Source organism: Hippopotamus amphibius, chromosome 6 (genome assembly GCF_030028045.1).
Source record: "Hippopotamus amphibius kiboko isolate mHipAmp2 chromosome 6, mHipAmp2.hap2, whole genome shotgun sequence".
NCBI lineage: Eukaryota > Metazoa > Chordata > Mammalia > Artiodactyla > Hippopotamidae > Hippopotamus > Hippopotamus amphibius.
This window is the reverse complement of record NC_080191.1, coordinates 48165245-48190806: the sequence shown is the minus strand read 5'-3', so window position 1 is coordinate 48190806 and position 25562 is coordinate 48165245. Positions and strand designations below refer to the sequence as shown.

Genomic DNA, 25562 nt, shown 5'->3' with positions numbered 1-25562 from the left:
GCTCCTCCCCCGCCGTGGCCTTTGGCGCGGAGAGCGGCGGCCCGGGTACAGCATGGAGGCCAAGGCAGGGTCTACGCCCGCTACCGGCGGCGCGCGCGCGGTGTCGGCGGAGGAGACCGAAAAGTGGATGGAACAGGCGATGCAAATGGTGAGGGGGCCGGGACGTGAATGCACAGGGTGGGAATTTCCTCTGGCTAATCCTGACCCGAGCATTTGACTCAACGTCCCCGGGGGCGCTTTCTGGTCTCAGTAATCTCGCTGGCGCTCACAATTCTCTGGGTTTACTTTCCTGAAATGTTCTTTAGCCCATTCTCACAGTGGCCCTGAAGGAAGGAAGAGAGGAAATATAGAAATTATCTCTTTTTCACTTGTTTGAAGTTGCGACAAACATCCCTATTCGGGGGCTGCTGGCACGTGCGTGCTGCGTCCCCTTCTTTCCTGTGGACACTTGCAAATCGTCGAAGTCACAGTATTTTGTATTTATGACCCTTTGAACCTATCTAGTCTAAGGAAGGAAGCTGAGGATGTTTCTGGTAGAGAGCAGGATAAAAACGAGTCCCTGATCAGTCAGATTTTACCATTCATTCAGCTAGCCAGCTAGCCAGCCTTTCACTTCCTTCCCTCGCTCTCTTCAGGACTGATTAAGGAGGGCTCTAATTAGATTTGTGTATAATCCAAGCTTTACCCATACTTACGCGTGCCAGCGAACTCTTTAATAGGGATAAAAGTGTATTCGGCGTATATGTATGTGTATGTAAATCATGCACACACATGCATGTTTTATTTTAAACTTGTTTCTCATACTTTTTCGAAAGTGACTCACAGTAAAAAAAAAAAATCTTATTTTGCATTACATTCCAGTAAACACACACATAGATAAAATTGAAACGGCAGTTTTACAGAACAGTACTTAACTTTCCTATGTACAGTTTTCCTGGTATTTCTCTTTCGTTGCATTTCGGGGAAAAAAAATATGTTGGTTATCACCCCTGATTTGATTTCAAGACCCATTCTTCAAGCCCACTTCAAAATTTATTTCCCCCGTTAAACTTACAGGATGCATAACTTTCTGTCTGATACTTTAATGTTCGCATGTGCCTTTAAATAATTAATTTGTAATTTATAATATGGAATTGTTTGTCCTGAGCTCCTTTTATGTTACTAAATTCTCCAAGTTGGAGACAAGGAGTTGTCATGTGATATCAGAAATCTCACTCTCCTTCCCCCAGATAATTTCAGTAATATGCTATGCCTGGCAGCATCTTTTGTTGTTGTTGTTCTGGCGGCTCTGTGTGGCCTGTGGGATCTTAGTTCCCCCACCAGGGATTGAACCCGCGCCCACTGCAGTGGGAGCAGTGAGTCTTAAGAGTCTTAACCACTGGACAGCCAGGGAAGTCCCTCGGCAGCATCTTAGTAAGTAGTGAGGATAATAAATGCACACGAAGGCTAAAATATCTCAGGTTAAGCTGAGTTTATATCTTTCTATGGTGGAGAGACCTGGAGGGCCCAGGGTGCTGGAATGCTGAGAATTCGTGATCTCGTCCTTATATTTTCATTTGCTTCAGGGGCTCTCATTGTGTTTATGTGGAGCTTGTGTAGACAAAATTTTGAGTGATGCTGTCATACAGGACTCCATAGTGGTTCCAGAAACAGCTAAGTTTAATCAGTCATTGAGTTTTTCCACTTTGTGTATCAAAACGTGTTTTCTTTCCATCCTTTCCTATCTTTGTACTGTTCTCTAGACTTATGGACTAAACATTTGAGTCTTTTTACTACCTTTTGGTATGACCTTGGGCAAGTCACTTTATCCCCCTATGGTATTGCTTTCTACTCTATAAAGTGGAATGAACTCCAAGTAATTTCTAGGCCCTCTCTGGCCTTAACATTTTTGTCTTTTAATTGGATTATAAACACCTAGGGGTGTGATTATGTACACAGGATCAAGGAGGTCCTTAGTTTACACTTATTTTTTTGGTTTTGGCCAATAGTATATGTTTCTTCCAGATGAAATAAAATTAAGTATTCAGTTCCTCAGTCACGTTAGCTGCATTTCAAGTACTCAGTAGCCACACTTGGCTAGTGGCTACCATATTGGACAGTGCAGATCAAAGGACATTTCCATTATTACAGAAAGTTCTGTTTGGATAGCACTGGTCTGAAATGGTCACAATTTCATCCCCGGTGTTTAAGAATGTTCTGTCCTATCCCTGTTCCCACTAGCTCTGAAATTATCACTTTTTAATATTTAGCAATGTTATAGGTGAGAAGTAATATCTATTACTTTTTTTGTTGTTCTTTGATAAAGTTATCAAACATTAAATAAAGTTCTCTACACTATTATTGTTCGTAAAATCACTATTTTTCATGACAGTTTTCTTTTGAAGAGCTAAGTGTATAATAAAGGTTATTGTTTTAATCATCACAACATATAATTCTGAGGGTATAGGCTTAGAATCAAATAGAAGAATAACAGCATTGCACCCTTGCGTTCCAGACACAGTGCCACGGACAGTGTTTCATGTTGGCCGTGATGCATAAGCCCCATAGTAGCCCTACGCTATCAGGTGTGTATCATTACTGTCCTCATTTTCAGATGGGGACACTGAGGTTTAGAGTTAAGTAAACTTCCCAAAGCTAGGGAGCTGGTAAGGACAGAGCTGTGATTTGAGCCCAGCCACCTGTCTTCACCCCCTACCTGTACTGTGCTGTGTTTGGTTGCTCACAGTGTACCCTGCTGGACCTCTCTGCCTCTTCACTTCCATCCCACTGACTACAGTGTATTGAGCATCATAATTAGACACTTGGATTTTTTTCTCTGTGAATAGCCTAGACATATCCTCCTTTGCCCAACTTTATTATTAGTTCTATTTTTAAAAAATCACATTGTAGGAACCCTTTGTATTTTATAGCTGTTTCTAGGAACAATTCATAGGAAAGCGATGGAGATATATAGGAACATTCTTCACTTGTTTATAATAATGAGGAATTTGAAGAATAGCCGCATGTGCTAGTCAGACAATAGGGGACCAGTGAAATGAATCATAAATACTCATGTAAATTTAAAAAAATCATGTGCTGAAAAAACATTGCTCAACATAGGGAAATGTTTGTAATATATCTTGAAATGAAAAAGGCAGACTGCTGAACTGTATATATAGTATAAATCAATTTGACTTTTTAGAAAACTACAAATATGTATATGCAGGCATAGAAAAAAACCTGAAAAATTTCTGTCATAAAATAATAACAGTGATCATATTTCGGAGTGTTGGGATTATGAATGGTTTTTACTTTTTCATGTGTGGATTTTTTTTACCCCCAAATGTTTTTGCCTTGAATATACCTACTTCATACTTAGGAAAAAAGAAAGATTGAGGGTGTGTATATATATATATATATACACATTATATATATATATTAGAGTCAGAGATAGAGTGAAAAAAATTGCAGGCTTTCTAGAGTAAATCAATTGCATATTACTGTCATTGCATTTTCTGGGTGCCTATATATAATATTACTATAATATTGTGCTAGGTCTGGGGGAAGTTAAAAAAGAAATCAAGCACAGACACATCCGTTGTAACAAATGTGGTGTGATTAAGTGTTTCCTATGTGTTAGGCCTGTGATATGTGCTAGGCCTGCCAATGTGAGCAGCGCAGGTTTGCTAGTGCTTGGATCTAGTGCTTGCCTCCCAGGAGCATACTGTTTAATTGATGAAATTAAGCCACGCACAAATGAAAAAGTTAATAGTAACAAGTTCAGGGTCCAAATTAAGAGAGAGATATAAAGTTCTATCAGATAATAGGTGACAAAGTCCTGAGCAAGTCAGTCGAGTTAAATTATAGGATGCTTTCTTAACTTTATAAAGGGAAAGTGGGATGTAGGTGGGTGGAAAAGAAGAGAAAGGTTGATCAAGCAGAGGAACCGTCAAGTCCAAAGAAATGGAGGACTTGGTCTTGGGTTAGGAGATGATCCAGCTGTTTGTTCAGAACAGGGCTTCCTAACTGCAGCCCAGGTTTTGGGGAGTTCTGTAAACCCTGATGCTGTGTATAAAAATGTCATATGCATGTGCCTTTCTCACGTGGGAGAGTCCATAACTTTCATCAGATTCTCAAAGGGTCTCCGGAAAGTTTAAGAACCAAGGACTAGAAGAATAATGGAAGTTAGGCTGGCTCAGTTGGCTGGTGGGGAGCGTGGGTGGTAGTTGGGAGGCTCTGGGTGCCAGGTTGAGGAATTTAATGCTGTAGAGGGAGAAGAGAGCTTCTGCGAGTTAGTAACAGCTGTAGTGTAGTTTGACCTTCTGAACGTTATTATTTTCTACCTAAGAGTTCTGGCTATAACTTGTCTTTTCCCCTGATTTGTTTTTTTCTTTTGTAGGAGATATACCTGGGGACTCATCAAGAGTCTGTGTACACTGCATTCTGTCCCCCTCTCCCCTCCTGTTACCACTGCATCACTAGAAAGTAGTTTATGGGAATGATGACTTTAGAGAAACTTCAGTAGTTGTGGCATGTGGGCTCAGTAGTTGTGTCACACAGGCTTAGTTGCTCCACGGCATGTGGGATCTTCCCGGTCCAGGGCTCGAACCCATGTCCTCTGAATTGGCGGGGGATTCTTAACCACTGTGCCACCAGGGAAGTCCCTCTTGCAGTTTTTCTTACTTTACACTTTCTGTGTTTCACTCTCTTGCCAAACATCGCTCTCCTTTTGTCCCTTGAACTAGACCTACTAAGAACCTGAACACTGATAAAGTATCTGATCAGTGGTGACTGGAGCTGAAATTAGAGGCAGAGCCATGGCAGAGAGCCCAGGAACCTGGCACCTGGTTGGTGCTCCACAAAGATTTGGCAGACAAGTGAGTGGATGGAACCAGATTGCCTGGGCTCTAGTCCCAGCCCCTCACGGGGGCTAATTCCATAACCTTCACATGGCTCAGTCTCTTTGTCTGTAAGATGGGGAAGCTCATGGAACCAGTCTCATAGGGTTATAACCTAAATGAATTAATAAAGTGCTTAAAATAGTCCTGGATCAAGGTAAGTTTTTTAGTAAGCTTTACGTTCTTCCTATTTGCAGGCTCAGAATCAGAACACTTGAGATGTAGACATAACAGTCTGTTGTAATAGAAACTAGAAATGTAGCTTATAGATAAGTCACTCTTCAGGCCACTGGTTTTCATTTCCTTCATTCCACCCAAATTGACCCTTCTTTCTTGACATAGTCTTTTCCTTGGATCTTCCATAATACCGGACACTCCTGGTTTTCCTCCTACCTCAGTAGGCATCTCTTCTTTTTTTTTTTTTAAATAAATTTATTTATTTATTTATTTATTGACTGAGTTGGGTCTTCGTTGCTGCACACAGGCTTTCTCTAGTTGCGGAGAATGGGGGCTACTCTTCATTGTGGTGCGCGGGCTCCTCATGGCTGTGGCTTCTCTTGTTGTGGAGCACGGGCTCTAGGCGCGTGGGCTTCAGTAGTTGCAGCACACGGGCTCAATAGCTGTGGCTCACAGGCTGTAGAGCGCAGGCTCAGTAGTTGTGGCATGCGGACTTAGTTGCTCTGCGGCATGTGGGCTCTTCCTGGAACAGGGATTGAACTTGGTCCCCTGCATTGGCAGATGGATTCTTAACCACTGTGCCACCTAGGAAGTCCTGGCATCTCTTCTTAATCGCCATTGTAACAGCGTTTTTGTTTATTTTACCTTTATTTTTTTTTTTTAACATTTCATTTTGAAATAATTACAGATTCACAGAAAGTTGCAACAGAGTATGCAGAGAAGGCCCACATACCCTTCACCCAGTTTCCTCCAATGGTAATATCTTACATAACTGTAGTAAAATATCACAGCCAGGAATATGACATTGACCCAGTCTGCAGGGCTTGTTCAGATTTCATCAGCTTTATGTGCTGACCCTAACCTGTGTGTGCACATTTGTGTGTATGTGTAGTTCTATGCAGTTTTGTCACCTGTTTAATTTTGTGTAATCACCACCAGAACTGCTCCATCACCACAAGGCTCTCTCATGCTACCCCTTTATAGCCACCAATCCTCCCAAACCCTAAACCCCAGCAGTCACTAATCTGTTCTCCATACCTGTAGTTTTGTCATTCAAGAATGTTTTATACATGAATACGTCACCTTTGGGGATTTTTTTTTTTCCATTCAACATGATTTCCTCAAGATTCATCCAAGTTGTTGAGTCAATTAATAGTTGATTAGTTTTTATTGCTGTGTAGTTTTCCATGGATAGATGTAGCACACTTTGTCTAACCAGCCACCCCTTGAAGGACATTTGAGTCATTTCCAGTTTTTGGCTATTATGAATAAAACATTCATGTCTGTGTACAAAATTGTATATTGTGTGAACATAAGGTTTCATTTCCCTGGGTGAATAAATGCCCAGGAGTACAGTTGTTGGGTCATATGTCAAGTGCATGTTTAGCTTTTTAAGGAACTACCAAGCAATCTCCCAGGGTGGCTGTACCATTTTACATTCCTACTGGCAATATGTGCGTGATCCTGTCTCTCTGCCTGGCGGGCAGTTGGGATTGATACTTTTTATTTTAGCCATTCTGGTAAGTGTGTAGTGATAATCTCATTGTGGTTTTAGTTTGCATTCCCTAATGGCTAATTATGTGACCATCTTTTTATGTATTTATTTGCCATCTGTACGCTCTCTTTGATAAAATGTCTTTAAATATCTTTTGCCCATTTTCTAACAATTTTTAGTGAGAATTTTGAGGATTCTTTACATAGTTCAGATCTAGACCTTTTGTTGAAAATGTGGTTTGTAAATATTTTCTTCCAGTTTTAGCTTATCTTTTCTTCCTCTTAACAGGGCGTATTAGTTTCCTATGGCTGCTGTAACAAATTACCACACTGCTTGATAGCTTAAAATCATACAAGTTTATTCTTGGTTCTGGAGGCCCTGAGTCCACACCGAGCCTCACTGCGCCAAAACCAATTGTTAGCAAGGCTGTGCGCCCTCTGGAGGCTCTAGAGGAGAATACATCTCCTTGCCTTTTCCAGCTTCTGGAGCGACATTCCTTGCCTGGTTCATGGCTCCTTCCCCCATCTTCAAAGCCAATCCGTCGTCACATTGCTTTCTACTTTGTGTGTCACATCTCTCTCTGCCTCTCTCATAAGGACACTTATGATTGCATTTAGGGCCACCTGAATAACCCAGGGTAACTTTCCTGTCTCAAGATCCTTGACAAATATTTGATGGATGAATAAATGATTTGTCTCTCTTGTGTACCCCAGGTTATGTGTCATCCTAAGCTTATTTTATTTTATTCTTTTCCTTCAATTAATTTTTTATTTTTGTAAAGACAAACAACACAAAGGAAAATTGATCAAAAGATTTGAAGTCACTTCATGAGAGATATCCAAAAGTCAATCAACTTATGAAAAAAATGATAAACCTCTTCACTCATCAGGAAAATGAAAATTAAAACCACAAATACCACCTCATATCCATCAGAATATCAAAAGTAAATAATATTAACAATTCCAGTTGTCGGTGAGGATGTAGAACAGTGGGAACTCTCATACACTGTTCATGGGAGTGTAAATTGCTATAACCACTTTGGGAAACTGGCAGTACCTATCTACAGGCAGACACACACATAGACTATAACCAAGTCAATTTACTGTTAGGTATATACTCAGCAGAAATTAATAGTACATGAAGAGACAGGTATAAACATGTTCATACAGCATTAGTAATAATAATTAAGAAGGGGAAACAACCCAAACATCTATCAACAGATTGTATAAAGAAACTGTGGTTTATGCATACAAAGTGATATTGTAGAGCAACGAAAGTAAATTACAGTTACAGGAATTAACATGGATGAAACTGGAAACCATGAAACAAAAGCAGCTAGAAACAAAATATATACTGTGTGAGTCCATTTATATAAAGTTCAAAAACAGGCAAAAATAAGTCAGAATAGTAATTTAAGCTTATTTTAAATTTCGTTCTTTGTGTGATGATTGCCTTAACTGCACTGGTGCTTAAAAGCTCCACCTTCCCCAGCTGTCAGTCCTCCTCCTGGCTTTCTTTTCTATAGCAGCCTATGGTACATTTGTATATTTATTTGTATATATTCACCAAACCTTGGGACTCTTCATTCTCTCAAACTTTGCATAAACTGGGTATGCTTCAACTGTTCTTACAGAACTGGGACAGAACTAGCCTGTGGGTAGTTCATGACACAGTTCTGAACGGTGCGGTCTTACTGCTTCAGACACTGTCTCTTTTACGCCTCTCCACGCTGCAGCTCTATCCCACCACTCCAGATGGGTGAGGAGTACAGTACGCTCCCACCGTGTGCCTCTCCTTTCAGCAGTTTTGGCCAAATGATTGTCAGTTGAGCATGCTTGAAGCAGCTAAGGAACCCATGCTAGCGTTAGGATAGGACGTTATTGCTACTATAAATAGTGTAGCCGGGAGCAAGAGGCTAGTGTAGGAGATAGAGCACACTGTTTTCAGCAAAGCCTTTAACTTGGCACTTTATATACCCTATGGTGTGTGAAGATACCGCCGCTTAAAAGGGAGTCTTGTTTTCCAAAGGGTCTTCCGGCCTGCCAAAGTAAGAAATGCTATGCCTTTCTAGAAACAGCTGTACTTGGGTTCTTTTAACTGTAGTGAGGCGGAAATGATTGTACACTAGTCCAGGGGTTACACCCTTCTGAAGTTCTCTCTCACCTGTGGTATCAGGGTATCCCAGAAATAATCTGCCTGTTTTTGCTCTCTGCCCGAAGAAGTATTCCTTAGCTGTCCTGGGCCCTGGGTCTGCTGGGGTTCCCTCAACCACAGGGTTAGAAGAAAAATGGACAGCCTCTACTAGAGGGGAGACTTTGTGAGTAAAATAATTAGTTTGTCATTCCTGGGATGGCGGTGGAACTGTGCCTTAACTTATCTTTCTCATTTGTATTTTTCAGTTGAGGTATACTTCACATCCAGTGAGATGCACAGGTCTTAAATGTATTGTTCATTCCCTTTTGAGTGATGCAGACATCTGTGCGAGCTACATCTTTATCAAGATAAAGTTTTCACCACCCCAGAAAATTTCCTTGTGTTCCTTTTCAATCAATCTACAATCCCCTTTCATGAAGCAAACACTGTTCCAATTTTCTTTCATCGTAGTTTACTTCAGTCTGTTCTAGTATTTCACGTGATTTGTGTTTGACTTCTTTTACCTTAGCGTGTCTGAGATTCATCCATATTGTTGTGCGTATCAGTAGTTTGTTTCTTTTTATTGCTGAATAGTATTCCATTGTGTGACTATGCCATGGTTTGTTTGTTCATTCTTCTGTTGATAGACACCTGTGCTATTTCCAGACTTTGCCTATTACGAATCAAGCTGTTATGAACATTCTTTTACAAGGTTTTTTTGCTGGACATATATTCCTTTCTCTTAAATAAATGCTTAGGAGTAGAATAGGCTATATGTGTGTTTACTTCTTAAAGAAACTTCCAAAATGTTTTCCAAAGTGGTTGTGCCATTTTTGTATAGAGTGCTCTGAAACTTTTATTGCCTTACTTAGAGCAGAGATTGTGGGCCCAGAGAGATATCCAACCTGGTCACCTTTATGCTGTTGGAACTCTAGAGGATATTTTCTGTAATTTTTAAAGAAAAAAAAATTAAGCAAGTAGAATTTCAACATGGAAAGAATTTTAATATGAAAGATTTATAAATGTTACTTATTCTTCTACCTCTTTGCAGAGGTAGAAAGGTGCATAGACCCTGGCAATTTAAGAACAAGAGTCAATAGCAGTCTTTTGATTACTTCCTTTTCCAACGAGAAGTAAAAAATCAGGGGGCTCAGGACCTGCGAAGGGGATTTGTTCCTGAGTCTCCCTTAATATGGATACAACAGAGAACAAAGGCACTAAATACTGAAGTGTGTTTGAGAAAAGGGAAGCTGACCTGCATTTCTTTGTCCTGGTGTTTGCACATGTGTGTACTGCTCAGTCTGTATCTTTTCTCTGCTACCATCTCTTCATGTACTGAACACTACCTTTTAGATTTTCCTCTTTGTCTTTCAGGCCAAAGAAGCCCTAGAAAATATCGAGGTTCCTGTTGGCTGCCTTTTGGTCTACAACAATGAAGTTGTGGGGAAGGGAAGAAATGAAGTTAATCAAACCAAAAATGTATGTGAGTTGAATAGTATAATTGCAAACATATGGCAGTGATGGTAGACATGGAATGAATTTATTGTAGTCAGCGAGAAGATGGGTCTGTGTAGAGTCCTGTGAGTATCAGTGAAACGATAGTTTCCCTAAACGTCTCTTTTTTTGAATGCCTTTTTTTTCTGATTATTTTTCTGTTAGTTTTTTAAAATTTGGATAATTCAGAAAAATTGAACGAAGCAGTAACCTCTTTGTGTCTGATTTTCTATTTCATGGCGTTTTACTTTAGCACTTGAGAAAACCCAAGAGGGGCTTTTATTACACTTGTCCATACAGAAGACATGAGTCCATCTCCATTTTAAGCAAATGTAATATATGAAAATTCTACTTTATAATAAACACATCAATTTAATTCATATCATATCCTTTAGTACCTTTAAATAATACATCCCTCCTGGTAAATGAAAAAGTCACCCTCAGTTGATAGCTGTGGAGGTATAAAAGGATTGTATAAAGGAAGCTATTCCTAAATCAGATAATTCAGTGGAATACAGTCTCCACCACCTGCTGTCTCTGTATCTACAGGTACACATTAAAGGCTTGTGGGACTTTAATTTATTGTGGTTAGGTTAAGAAGTACATGAATTAAGGCAGCATTTCCTGAACATGGAAACACAACAGTGTGTCACAGTAAGTATAAATAAAGTATCAAGTTTTAGGATTGTAAAAAGTGCTAGGTGGACTCAGGGATAGCTTATAACCTTCATATGCCTCACACACAGCTTGATCTTACTTGGGAGTCAGAGAACAAGCTGGTGTTGGAACTGGTGCTATGAGGACTTTAAAGTTCATCCATCACACCTATCAAAAAGAAAACTCAGATTTAGTGACACACAAGCAAAATAGGAACCCAGATTCACAAAGCAATTGTTATGTGGATATGAAAATGCCTATGGGATAAGTAATAAACTGTAATACAGCGATTAGTGAATATAAAGATACTTATGTGGAAGTGGGGTTTTTTGTTTTAAATAATTGTCATATCTCCCTGTGTGTATTTTGTGGTTCAGTACAATATCTTTAACATGAGAACGTTGAATGTCCTAGCAACATCTATCTAAACCCCCAGTGGGTTTCTTCCACACCTTGAAATTAACCTGGATTTATTTTTAGTATTCTGTGCTCTATAGAAGATTACCCTGTAATCACAGTATAGAAGGACTCTTGACCCCAAATGAGGAGACCCGAATCCTATTTTGGCTCTGATACCATCACCCCCGTCACCACCATCATCACCTCTCCCAGCTGCGTGTCTCTAGTAACCTCCTAACATAGCTTAGCTTCTGGTTCTTCAGCAGTAAAAGAGTTGTTTGAGATGATTTAGGTCAACGATTATTTCTTGAAAACTATGGGGACATTTGATTCAGTAATTCTGAATCTGATATTTAAAAAGCACCCGAGTTGGGGAAACTTTTCTTTTTTAAGCTCCCCAGTTGGTTCTGGTATGCAGTCAGGTGTGGGAACCTCTTCACTAACGTACCTTCCAGCTCTGAGTTTACATTAGTTCTGGGCCAGTAATGTTCCCATCTGCCTCTGGCTTCCATGGCACCTTGGCCGCTGTGCCAGCACTTCCCACACCCTGCCCTACGTCACAGGTAAATGAACACCTTTCTGTTTGTCCCACCAAATTTTATGCTTGTTACGGACAGAGACTTTTTTTCCCACAAAGAGGCTAGCATAGTGGCTTGTACCTGGTTGACACTCAGTGTAAGTTTATTGATAAACATGAGCATCGTGAATATTATAAATAATTATCATATAGCAGAGGACATATATCACGTTATGTGTCATTGTGCTTCATACAATTCAGATCGCTTTATGAGATGTAGATACCAGTATATCCAGTATTACACTGGGGAAGCCAAGGCTTGGAGAAGCTATATAACTTGCTCAGGGCCAGATAAGTAGTAATGTCACATTTATGATTCAGACTGAAGTGTGGTTGATTCCACATTGTGTGATTTCTCCTATGCTCAACTACTCCCACGAGGTATCTGAGACTGATACCAAATCTGCTCCTCTTTAGAGTCTGCCAGTATATAAAATCTCATCCCAAAGAAAATATGTGACAGCATTCCAAATACAGATTTGCTTAGAGTGAGGTCCGTGACAGCCTTGAAAACATACTCGAACCTGGAACACATGCTTATGAAAATTTCAGGTGTCCCCTGAAACATTCAGGAACCATAGACACATTTTTTTTTTTTGAGTCTTATCTCTCTATGGCATTTTAATTGAAAGAGTGTCCCCTAAAGTACTTAGGTACTTAACTAAAAATAGAGCATAATTCGTCTGGCATCTCAGATTAGGTATCTTTTGTTGGTAAGGTTATGGTACTTGAACTAGGAAACACACTGTCAACTGCTAAGGGTGTCCTGAAACCTTTATTTGCTAAAATGTTGGCAGAAATGATAGGCACATTTTTCATATTTACTCTTGAATATTTGTAAAATACAGTTACATGTAGCCAATGAGGTCAATGCAAGCACCTCTCTTTTCAGGCTACTCGACATGCAGAAATGGTGGCCATCGACCAGGCCCTAGACTGGTGTCGTCAACGCAGCAAGAGCCCTTCTGAAGTGTTTGAACACACTGTGCTGTACGTCACCGTGGAGCCATGTATCATGTGTGCAGCTGCTCTCCGCCTGATGAGTATCCTTTGACTTCATGGTTAATGTCTCGTACTCTTCCTGTGAACTTGAAAATGGCCAAACATGTAACCCATTTCTACTATATGAAAACAGACTTAAAAAAGATTACAGGAGGTGCATGTTATAAAATACAGTATCCCTTGGCCAAATAATTTTTTTTTTCAGATCTTTACTGGAGTATAGTTGCTTTACAATGTTTTGTTAGTTTCTGCTGTACAACAAAGTGAATCAGCTGTATGCATACATATATCCCCATAGTCCCTCCCTCTTGAGACTCCCTCCCACCTTCCCATCCCACCCCTCTAGGTTGTCACCAAGCAGGCCAAAGAATTTTTTTTTTAAATTTATTTATTTGTTTATTTATTTAATTTTATTGGCTGTGTTGGGTCTTCGTTGCTGCACACGGGCTTTCTCTAGTTGCAGTGAGTGGGGGCTACTCTTCATTTTGTGGTGCGCGGGCTTCTCATTGCAGTGGCCTCTCTTGTTGCAGAGCACAGGCTCTAGGCACATGGGCTTCAGTAATTGCGGCACATGGGCTCAGTAGTTGTGGCTCATGGGCTCTAGAGCGCAGGCTCAATAGTTGTGGCACACGGGCTTAGTTGCTCCGCGGCATGTGGTATCTTCCTGGGGCAGGGATCAAACCCATGTCCCCTGCATTGGCAGGCAGATTCTTACCCACTGCGCCACCTAGGAAGTCCCAGGCCAAAGAATTTTTAAGAAAGATTTCTGAATAATAAAATTACCTCTTTTTTTAATATCAATAAACAAATAGCTATTAAGTAAGCTAGAGTGAGAAACACGACTTAAACTGTCATGTAAAGATAAACCATAAGTTAGATTATAAAACAATGTGCATAGGAAAAGATCTGAAGAATATGCACCTGTTTTGCCTTTAGTTAAGAGATTATTGGTGATTTAAAATTTTTCTTTCTCTGTTTATATGTTTTTTATTGTTTGTTTATTTTTTTGGGGGTACACCAAGTTCAATCATCTGTTTTTATACACATACCCCCATATTCCCTCCCTCCCTCGACTCCCCCCCCACCCTTCCTCGAGTCCCCCCCACCCTCCCCGTCCCAGTCCTCTAAGGCATCTTCCATCCTCTAGTTGAACTCCCTTTGTTATACAACTTCCCACTATCTATTTTACAGTTGGTAGTATATATATGTCTGTGCTACTCTCTCACTTCGTCTCAGTGTTTATATGTTTTTATTGTTTGTTTTTGCCATGAATACCTATTACATAGAAGGCTTGAAAAATTTTAAATCAGAAGTAAATACAAGGTAAAAAACAAACAAATCATTTATGATACTGTAATTGTAAATAAATGGGCAATTGATAAAGTTACAGCTCTTTGAATTGTGTCTTTCACAGAATAAGTGACACAAATACTGACTATAGCAAGTTAGCCTCAGAAGAGCTTTTAAAAAATTATTTGATAATTCAACTCAATCTCATACTTGCATATTTTTATGTACTTATTTTGCTATATGTGTGAATCATTTAATCACTTTAAAAATAATAGGGTTTTGAGTATGAAAATATGTACAGTTTCCACTTTATAAACTCTCTGCCCATCCTGCCTTACAGAGTGGCTCTGCTTTAGTCTGGTTTCTACTAGGTCACAGGTTATATTTTTTTGAGGAAAGAACAGGGAAAAATCTGTTATTTCTAAGAGGTGAGATTCCCTGGATTAAATTACTGCCTCCTTTCTGGCTCTAATTCTATAATGATCCCGAAAAAGTCATCTAGGAAAGATCAGAGAGAGCACCAACCTGTGAGCATTTATCAGCTACACCGTCAGTTTTCATTCCATTTGCAACTGTGAGATTTTTTTTTTTAAATAAATTTATTTATTTTATTGGCTGTGTTGGGTCTTCGTTGCTGCACACGGGCTTTCTCTAGTTGCGGCGAGTGGGGGCTACTCTTCCTTGTGGTGCATGGGCTTCTCATTGTGGTGGCCTCTCTTGTTGCAGAGTGTGGGCTCCAGGCACGTGGGTTTCAGTAGTTGCAGCACATGAGCTCAATAGTTGTGGCTCACAGGCTCTAGAGCACAGGCTCAATAGTTGTGGTGCACAGGCTTAGTTGCTCCGCGGCATGTGGTATCTTCCTGGGGCAGGGATCGAACCCATGTCTTCTGCACTGGCAGGCGGATTCTTACCCACTGCGCCACCTGGGAAGTCCTGTGAGATGTTAATTTCTATATTCTTTCTATATTCTTTACACCTCTTTCTTTTGTATAATTGGATCATGTGACTGGATTTTTAAGACTAAACCTAAGTTGTATTGTTTTTAAGAGTAGCATGGGCTTTTCTCTCCAGGCTAACTGGTATAAACTCACCCTAGTTTTGTCATGATAGGCACTTGAACTGCATGCTCTCTGTAGGACCTTAATTCTTCCTTTGAAATCCCTCTGGTTGTCTACGGCTGTCAGAATGAACGATTTGGTGGTTGTGGCTCTGTTCTAGATATTGCCTCTGCTGATCTACCGAGTACTGGGAGACCATTTCAGGTAACATGAACTGTTATACTTTTTCTTTCTTTCTAATTACTGGGATCTTACTGTGGGCTTGCAAATAGTGTGTACTCAGTATACCAAGAAGCCACGCTAGAAGCAGGTGGGCTCTTGGGACCTCTGGTCAAGATCAGTGATGCCTCAGTGTAAGACAACAGGTAATCGTTTCCAGGTAAGTACTCAGCTTTCTTAATTAACAGGATCCCTCCAGAAAGAGGGCCCCCAGTCTTCCCAGTTTCCTCTAACAGCCTTCACCCACAGCTTCAGCTATGTTTGAGGACCCTACCCCTGTGAGCGTTCTCCCTCCACACGTGCCCAGCTCCACACTGTACCAAGTTTGTGTGCAGCTCAGCCTGTGTCAGTGACAGTAGTTGCTATTTACAGTGAATGCACAATATTTTTGCACAAAGTCAGTCATTTTGCTTGATTGTGCTATACTATTTTTGGTGTCTAGCAATCAATACCTGTTTTCATTATTTTTTTCTCCTGCCATTTTAATGTTGAAATTCCTCCCAGGCCCAAGAATCCACTTAGAAATTCTACTTTCCCTTAAACCTTACCATTTCTCCCAAAGTTTCTATGTTTAAGGCTATGAGCAGTAAGAATTTATAGTTCAGAGTTTGATCTGTAGACAAATACCAGTTTCCGTAAACTGGTTTGATTGTTTTTCTTTCCAAGATGTCAGGTTAAAAGTATTATGCTTTAAAAAGAAAAGGACTTAACAAATTGCTGGGTGTGGTGGGTAGTTAACAACAAAGACTTCAGATATTCTTCGGAGAATATTAAGTACCTATCAAGGGCTAAATTTGGCTGAATCCCAGTGAGAACAAGATTTGGAAAACATTCTATTTTGAGTTTTCCCAGCTGAACATTGGCTTTCCTAACAACTCCTGCACTTTTGAGAACAGATGACTTTTAACATCACATCAGAAAAGAAATTGTAATAGAATGATGGAGAGTAAGCAATACAGTTAGTTTGATCATTAAAAAGATCTGCAAAGTGATTTGCTTTTTCCGGTCGCTTCTATCAGTAGCTTAAATTTTGCTTACATAACTCTTTGCAAGGGAATTGCTGACTCTACTTCATTTATGAGAAAGATCTAAAGAATTTCTCAGAGCTTCTGGGCAGAACAGAGATGAGCCCTTGGATATGAGACATGGGTAGAACATTTCTGACCAACATGCCAATGACGTTGAGTGCACACAGTCCTCTCCTGCAAATCCCTGCACGGAATTGATCTGGTTGAACCAAAAAATAAGTTCATTTGCTGTGTGTACCTGGCCAGATTGGCTCCATCAAAATGAATGGCCATGGTTTGAAGCCACATCTCCAGATTTGATGCCAAATTATGGTTTTTTTTTTTTTTTTTTTTTTTTTAACAGCGTTCTGAGATTCTAAAGAAACTATCGCTAGCCCAGGCTTCTGGATGCTGTGTTTTATTCTTTTATTTGGCTGGCTTAGGGTGGGGGTGCGGGTGAGGAGGGAGTTTGTGGGAGGTGGGATGCTGTTTTTGTACTGTAGAATTATAGATTCTTTTAATACTGCATTATAAGCAGCATTAAAGTTCATAGGGGAGGCCTACAGAACTATTCTTTTCAAAGAAGATGGTGATTAATTTACCTTACCTGCCTTGTTTAAAAAAATTACTTTAATAAGAATATGTGCTTTTTGTTAAAAGCCACAAATTTGTGGCTGCACTAGATCCTGAAAAGATTATCTTGGTATTTTAGAGGGATGCAGTTTCCTTCTCCACCTGTAACTCAGTGGGTCTGGTCCCTGAGTGCACATTAGCATCACCTGGAGGGCTTAGACCCAAGCCTGTGCTTGGTCCCCACCCCAGACCGACTGAATCAGAAGCCGTGGGGGGAGGGGGAGCATTGGGGTATTTTTTAGTGATCTCCCAGGCTATTCCACTGAGCAACCAAGGTGGAAAACCAAGGTTCTAACTCTACCTGAGAGGACAGCGCTTTGTGCAGGTGGATGCTCATGAGACAGTGAGGGGAGGCGAGGGCCTCAGGGGACAAGAACACTTAACAGGGTAGGAAATACCATTCTCACCAATGTGGTTAGAAGATGAAGTACTTAGAAGCCAAGGGAGGAGTGGGTTCTAAAAAGAGGCAAGTGTGGCCAGAAGTCTCCACGGCTGCAGAGAGTTGAGGAGCGTGAAAAGATCGGTGTTTGGTCAATAGGGCCCTTGGGACATCTGAGAGGGCAGTCCTGGGAGCACAAGCCAGTGAGGATGAGGTTGTGGAGGAAGCAAGAGCCGCAAAAGCGGTAGCTGTGATTCGGGAATGTTCTCAGGGAGGAGCAGGGTGTCAGCTTGTGTGGGGGGCAGGGTAGAAGGAAGGTTATTTGTCTTTCTTTCCAGCTTTATTGAGATATAATTGATGTGTAACATTGTGTGATTTTAAGGTGTACAGAGGGATGATTTGATACATGTATATATTGCAAAATGTTTATACCACAGTAACGTTAGTTCATACATCCTTCACATAATTATCATTTTGTTGTTTTTATTGTGTTATGGTGAGAACATGTAAGCTGCCCTCTCAGCAACTTTCAAGCATACAATACAGTATTGTTCTCTATAGTCACCATGCTGGAAAGCATTCCTCTTATAACTGAAAGTTTGTACCCTTTGACCAAAGTCTCCCCATTTCCCCTACCTCTTCCATCCCTGTCAACCACCATTCTACTCTCTGCTTCTATAAAGCAAGTATTGTATATATGGTTATATATATATATATATATATGAATATTATTCAGCCATAAAAAAGAAGGGAATTCTGCCATTTTCAACAACATGGCTGCACCTCAAGGACATTATGCTAAGCAAAATAAGTCAAAAACTAATACGGTATGATCTCACTTGCATGTGGAATCCAAAAACATTGAACTCATAAAAGGTTGTTTGTTTTAATGGGGAAGGTTTATACAGGCTTTGTGGGCCCAGGCAGGAGCCGACTGAGGGGAGAAGAGGAAGGGAGGCTTATCTTAAGCAGTGGACCACACACGCCCGCCCTGTGCTGGCTCCGTCCTCTCCTGGGCACTGCTTCCAGATGGAAGATTCCCTGGAATCGCCTCCATTCATTGCATTGCTTTGTGCACCTCCAAAGGGTGCAGCATGTCAAGTCCAAACTCCTTCAAAGCCATGTTTTATTGCTTTAATTTTTTCCTTCTACTCCTTTAATAATCACCCCACCCCCATCAGCTGGTTTTTCTCACTCACAACCTAAGCTTATTCCTACTCTTTCCCTAAGATGACCTGCTCAGTCTCTTTAAATAGTCTCTGTCATTAAGGCACGTTTAAGTTTCACCCTCCCTACTGTTATCACGATTTCTTATTCTTTCATGTGTTGATCTCTTCTCTGAAGGAATCTACCGAAGATGGAACAAACTGAATAGTTTAAAAAAATCCTCTGTAGTAAGGATCCACTAATTTTTTTCTGTAAAGAGCCTGAGAGCAAATATTCTAGCCTTTGTGAGCCACTTATGTCTGTCGTGTATTATTTATTTTTTAATCCTTTAAAAATATAAAAACCATTTGTAGCTGACTGTTTCTAGCTGTGGACTGCCAACCCTAGCTCTATAGAATCAAACACTTAATGGGCCACCAGTAAAGAACAGCAGATAAAAATAGCTTAGTGCTTAGTGAGCACTTAACGATATGCCAGGTATTTAACAGGGGTATATTATCTAATCTCATTTAATCCTCACAAAATCCTTTTGGGTTAATTACTGTAATTACCTGTATTTTACATATGAGGGAACTGAAGCATAGAAAGTTTACGTATCTTACCCAAGATCACATAGCTTGTGAGTTGTACTATGATCACAGTAATTGATTGAGAAATAATAATTAGTTGATTGAGAGAGATGTTTAATTGAGACTATATTCTATTTTTTTGGAAATGTGTTTCCTTACATGTGTTATTAATGTCCACAAGGCGTGTTAACGTTATCTGAAATGTGTTCACATAATTCTGAATATATTGCAGTTTTTGTGGGATACAACACACATTTTCCTAGGCCTGTGTTCATTCTCAGCTTTCTCGTTTCATCAGTGCATCCCTGGATACGGGGCTGAGGAAGCAGTGGAGATGTTAAAGACCTTCTACAAACAAGAGAATCCAAATGGTCAGTTTTCTGCTACTGTATGTATGTACTCCACTTAAATTAGTACGAAGAGAGGCTGCATGCGCTCACCTCTTTGTTTTCTCTTTATCTTTTCTCTTCTTTTCACAGCACCAAAATCAAAGGTTCGGAAAAAGGAATGTCCGAAATCCTGAACTTGTTCTAATGAAAGACTCATGCCCCTGGACCACATTCTTGGATAGAAAGCTGTTGACATCATTGAATCATATGTTTATACATTGTCCTTAATTCTTGGGAAAATGGCTTCTCATTATTTGCTGTGTTAAGGGAACAAATTAATATTTTTTAGACGTCTGAAAATTGCAAACAACTAGCTTTTCCACAAGCTGGAACATTTTTAAAAAGGGGAAAAGTGAAAGATTGAGGTTTTTAGCAATTAGTTAGCAGTGCCTGCGCTTCCTGCCAAAATCATTAGGCTCTGTCCAGGAACGTGCTGACGTTCAGAGGATGTGTATCCGGACTTAGTTACCTGGTGTGTCTGCATGGAGCATGTCCCCCTGTGGACACCTGCTCCTGGCCCAGCCTTTTGGACTCGGACCCTTCATTCTTGTCAGCCACTGTATTCTTCCAGGGTGTGTGTGTGTGTTGGGTTGGTGGGGAGGCATGACTTCCTTGGAAACTGTATGTGAATCATATACATGTAGACCATGATTCTATGGTCCTTAGAACAGATTTTTTGCTTTTATAAAGCATTTAGAGAAAATACATACTTTTGAAACAAGTGCTTAAGTATCATTTAAAAATTACAGCATACGGCTATCCTAAAACCTTATTTATGCCTTTTTTGAAGATGAATAGTCTTAAAAATAAAAGCAATGCATGAATGGACAACTCCTTCTTTGTTATTGAGCAACTGTGCTGTGCCAGGCTCTGTTGGTTCACTGAATCAGTGAGCAGAACAAACAGTCCTGCCCTCACGGAGCTCATGTGCTCGCAGGAGACAGGTAATGAACATAATAGATTACACAGTATGTTAGAGGGTGATAAGAATTCCGGTGAAAAGAAAAAGAACAGGGTAGAGGGGGTGGGTGTGCGATTTGGTGGTGGGAATGCTATGTGCAGAATTAAATAGAATGGTTAGTTTCATGTGAAATCAAACACAATTATTTCTCTTTATAAAAATCCAGAATTAGAATTTAAAATCTAAAATGTAAAGGGACTTCCCTGGAGGTCCAGTGGTTAAGACTGTGAGCTTCCGCTGCAGGTGGCAAGGGTTCCAGCCCTGGTCGGGGAACTAAGATCCCCCATGTCACACGGCGTGGCAAAGCAAACAAATGAACAAATGAACAAATAAACCAAAACCAAAATTAACATATTAAAGTGTGAGCACAACCCTGGAAAGGGTACCCACAGCAGGAAGTCCCAGACACTCACCTTCCTGACGGCAGCAGGGGTTGCCTCTGATGAGCCGCAGCTTTGCAGAGCCACGCCAGGATGCTCTGTGTCTGCCCAGAAGGGGGCGTCGCTGATCCACCAGAAGCCCAGCTCCAGGCCCTGGAGGGCAGCTCCTTCTCAGTTGCATTTCTTCAGTGGATTCATTTCCTTGATGCAAAGCATCTGTATTTGTTGGTTCTGCCATTTGAGTGATGTCTCTGACTTGTTTGTTTTGAATTACATTACAGGCTGGAATGTAATTGTGGTGAAAGTATTTTTATATTGCTGAGAGTAGCAGCTAATCACAGTTACATGCTTCAGAGGATTTATAATTGCTTGGTTTTGTATGTGTGTGTTTTAAACTGCATTTGAGAAGTTTTATGGAGAAGAATATGCATGATTTTAAGTCTATAATAATGTTACATGTACCTGCCCTTCAATTTCACCTACTTTAAAAACGATCTAATTAAATTTTAGTGCTTTGATGAGTTTATTCCTTTTTGCCATTGGTCATGATTCATTTCTGCTTTTTATGCTTTTTTGCAAGCAGACTTCATCGCACTTGTTGTCTTCTTGTCATTTTATTGGGAATTGTTGGTAGACAAAAAACCTGGGAACTTTTTCCTAGGGAGTACCACCCAGTAAGTCCAGCCAAGCTTCTTATGTCAAGTAGGTTCTTGCTAAACATTTGCTAAATAAAATTATCGATTGAAATTTAGGGGAAAATGAATAATAAGGAGACTATCTGGGATAAAAAGCCAAAGCCAAAAATGGTACCTGTATATTTTAACCCAGAGATGGTCACTACTAAAACTATAAACAGGGAAGGATAGAAAAGACTTACCAGTATACATAGTATACTGTGTATACACACCAGTATACACAGATCTGTCTTTGCTGTTTTGGAGAATGGGTAAGTATTCCAATTCCTAAGCATGGCTGAAAATTTTAATTTTGGTTATTTCCTTTTGATTCTCTCTCCAGTGATGACTGACTTTATAGAATAGTCTCTCCTAAATTTTTGGCCTTAGGCACAGTTATCTCCATTGCTTTGGGGAACAATCAGTTCAGATGGAGTACTGAAGATTGGAGGTCAGCACCTCCAGCACTGATACAGGACCATTGTGGGCTCATAGACATGAGGGCTGTGGGATTTTGACAGAAGTTAAGCAGTGGTGGTGAGGAGTTGAGAACATATGATGAGGTGGTCCTGCTTCCCGAGTCGCGCATTCTCCAGCTAAAATATTATATGTGGCTTAAAATATTAAGATGTTTTAGTTTGAAAGATTGAATCCGATTGATTGATACTGAGGGAGTGTGTCTAAAGGACCAGCTGAGAGGCTTGTTTTGTGTATGACATAATTCTGCAAGTTATGAGATGCACAAAGGTTTTTGAATCACAGCCTTGTTTAGAGAAATTAGTGGGAAATGATTGCTTCTAAGTTGCTAGAGTATCCAGTGTTTACTGGTCTGTGCACTGGACTCTGCTGAGAATGGGTGGTGTGTAATGCTTTGGCAGGCTTCAATCACTGATAAAAGATCATGTTAAAATATCTTTGTGCTTTCTTGTGACTTGGCACAAGCATCCTTTCCTGTGTTGTATTTGGATATCATGGAGAGAAAATACATAGCCAGGAACTCCAATGTAGGCAAGAATTGTTAATTTTTCTTTAAACTCTATTTAGAAATAATTTCAAACTTAGTGAAAAGTTGCAAAAACACCTGTATATCCCTTATTGTTTAAACTTATTAACATTTTATACCTTTAGATTTATCATTTGATCTCTATTATTCTCTCTCTCTAAAAAGTATATATATAAATATATGATGTATAAAAAATATATCAATATATGTTTTTCTGAACCATTTAGTAGAAAGTTATATACATCATACATTTTTTTCATGATATTTTTAAAACATCTAATACATGGGAAAATAATCATTATATTATTGAGTGAAAATGGAGGACACAAAAAATGTAAATATGTATATATACACACACTTGATATCATCATACATTCTTATATAATTCTTATACAATCATGGTATATTTATTGACTTCAGTGAATTTAACAGCAATATAATACTTTTATCTAAAATACTGTTTGTATTCCAGTTTTGTCAGTTGACCCCTTTACCTCCTTTAGAGAATTTTCCCCACCCCCCTGCAATATCTGATCCATTCTAAGGTCACATATTACATTTGATTGTCACGTATTGTAACTTCTTTTATTCTAGAACATTCCACAGCCTTTCTTTGTCTTTTGTGACATTGACATTTAAAAAATAATACAGCCCTTCTGCCCCCACCTTCTTTGTTTTTATTTTTTTATAATGGTGTTTCCTCATGATTAGATTCAGGTTATGCATTCTAGGTGATGTTATGTTCGCAGAATGTCGTATCTGGAGGCCCCCAAAGACCATCTGTCTCTCTCTGGTGATGTTCATTTTGGTCACCTGGTGAATGTGTTATCTAATTTCTTTGCCATGTAATTACTGGAGTTTTTTTTCCCCTGCCTTGCAAGGAATATGCAGTCTGGGGAAAGGAACTGTTACATTTTTTTAAAAGAAAATGTATTTGACATTGATGGAAAGGAGGGAAAGAAAATTAATGTATATTTCAAAGCAACCGTTAAATTATGTGATTGTATTCTTCCTCTTTTATTTTCTGCCAAAATTTATTAAATTCTTTACAAAATTATTTTGCTAATAATATTTTAAATAGGGATGCCTTAAAAATCAAAAGACAGCCTTAGAAATAAGTTCTCCCTAATCTTTTCCTCAGCAAAACTAATAATTATATCAAATTAATTATATATCTGATAGATAGCATTTTGGAAAAATAGGTCTAAGATGTTTCTGGTTTCACAGATGGCCTGTGGTGATCTGAGAGGATCTAGTAGATAGTCATTTGGCCATAAAATGTGAGTTCTCTTGGGTTTCCATAGAGATATCTAGACTTAAAATGTTTTAAGCGCTGCTACTTTCAAAATGACTATCAGTAAAAATAGCAAAAGCCAAGGCTCTTTTTGAAAAAAAAAAAAAAAAATTTAACATTTAACATTTTTTTTTTTTTAAGTAGCGAGATTCCTGGTTAAAAATCCATGTCCAAGCCAAAGCTTGTCCTTCCCAGTCGTTCTGCATCAACTGGCCTTGAATAGCCCTGGGGAGAAGAGGCATCAGGAACTGCTTTCCCTGCCTTTTGGCAAAGGAATGAGACTACATTGACTTCATCCATGAAGACAACTGCCAACTATTTTCTTACTCTGTAAATTGTTAATCGTGTGTGGTGAAGAAAGGGGTGATGGGTGACGTTGTTATTTTTGTGGTAAGATTGGCATATGTTCCGGTGAAAGTTTGACATCTTTAGGATCTTTGTTTTTTCAAGTTGAGCTAATAAAAACAGGCTCGTGGGATTATTTCTCAACTGATTTGTAAGTGACCGTTGGGCTCCATACCACGTATCCATGACTACCAGGGAGATTTCATGATGTGGTTGAAGAAGCATGAACTTGGGGGTCTAGCGCAGGAGCTGACAAACCCAGCTTGCTGCCTGTTTGGGTACTACTCACAAGTCAAAAATGGTTTTATGTTTTTAAATGGTTGAAAAAAAGTCAAAAGGAGATTTTAGTGACCTGTGAACATATGAAATTCAAATGTCAGTGTCCATAAATTAAGTTCTCTTGGAACACAGCGACGCCCATTTGTTTCTGCATTGTCTGGGGCTGCCTCTTTGCTATAGTGGCAGAGTCGAGCAGTGGCGACAGAGACCTGTGGTTCCCACAGCCTAAAATATTCAGTGTCTGGCCCTCTAAGAAAATGTTTGCTGCCGCCTGGTCTAGAGAATATAAAATGTTGAAGCTGGATTTCTAAGGTGCTTATTCAAGTTCTGTGACTTTGGAACTGAGTCATGCAGTTCACTGCGCAGCCATGGTGAATTGCTTCAGTGCTGTGATTCTCTCTTCAAGTCGATTTATAAATATGAAAGAGAGATCCAGGCACTGAAATACTTACCCTGGCTTAGAATATTTTGTTGCCTTACACACGCTTTAAGGGAGTGGCGAGGAGAAAAGCTAATTTATCATTTTACTTGAGTCTAGAATAAGAAAACCACTTTATTCACGCTCATATATACAGTGTTATCAAGTATCTATCACTTTTAAGAGCAGTCACTATAATGTCAGAAATCTATTGGACCCTTTTAAAAAGTAGGACTTAAACAGAAATTATCTCCATACCATCCCCATCACTGTGCCTTCCCCAAAGTTCTTGGGGAACAGGCTTGGTAACCCTTTAGTGCTAGAACCACATACACTGAGTTAGAGGAAAAGACAAAAAATAAACATTTGTTAGGTATTCTGTGTGAGTGTGTGTGTGTTTTCTTTTGTAACCCAGCACAGAGTTCAGGACAAAGCGTTATGCACGACAGACAGATACTATGTCTTCATTCTAAATTGCATAGTAAAGGAGTATTTGAGGCAGACTTCATGGAGAAGGAGGGACACTAGCTGCGCCCTGAAAGGCAAGTAGGATTTGGGAAGGCAGGTGAGAGGGCGAGGGGCTGCATATGCAATATTAGAGTAGAGGAAAGGTAGTGATGTGAAGACCCAGGCTAGGGATGCTTGGCCCAAATTACAAAGATCCCCTGCTTCTTTCCGAGAAGGAG

The 25562-nt window shown here is 39.8% G+C and overlaps 1 protein-coding gene across 1 annotated transcript; it reads left to right on the top strand.

Annotated features, from left to right (window-relative positions):
• Window positions 1-10: 10 nt before the first annotated feature.
• On the top strand, window positions 11-22684 carry ADAT2 (adenosine deaminase tRNA specific 2). The gene is made up of 6 exons (XM_057740058.1): window positions 11-148; window positions 10057-10161; window positions 12702-12852; window positions 15257-15363; window positions 19432-19504; window positions 19613-22684. Exons 1-6 carry the CDS (start codon window positions 53-55, stop codon window positions 19654-19656), a joined length of 576 nt encoding a protein of 191 aa, XP_057596041.1. The 5' UTR covers window positions 11-52; the 3' UTR covers window positions 19657-22684.
• Window positions 22685-25562: the final 2878 nt, after the last annotated feature.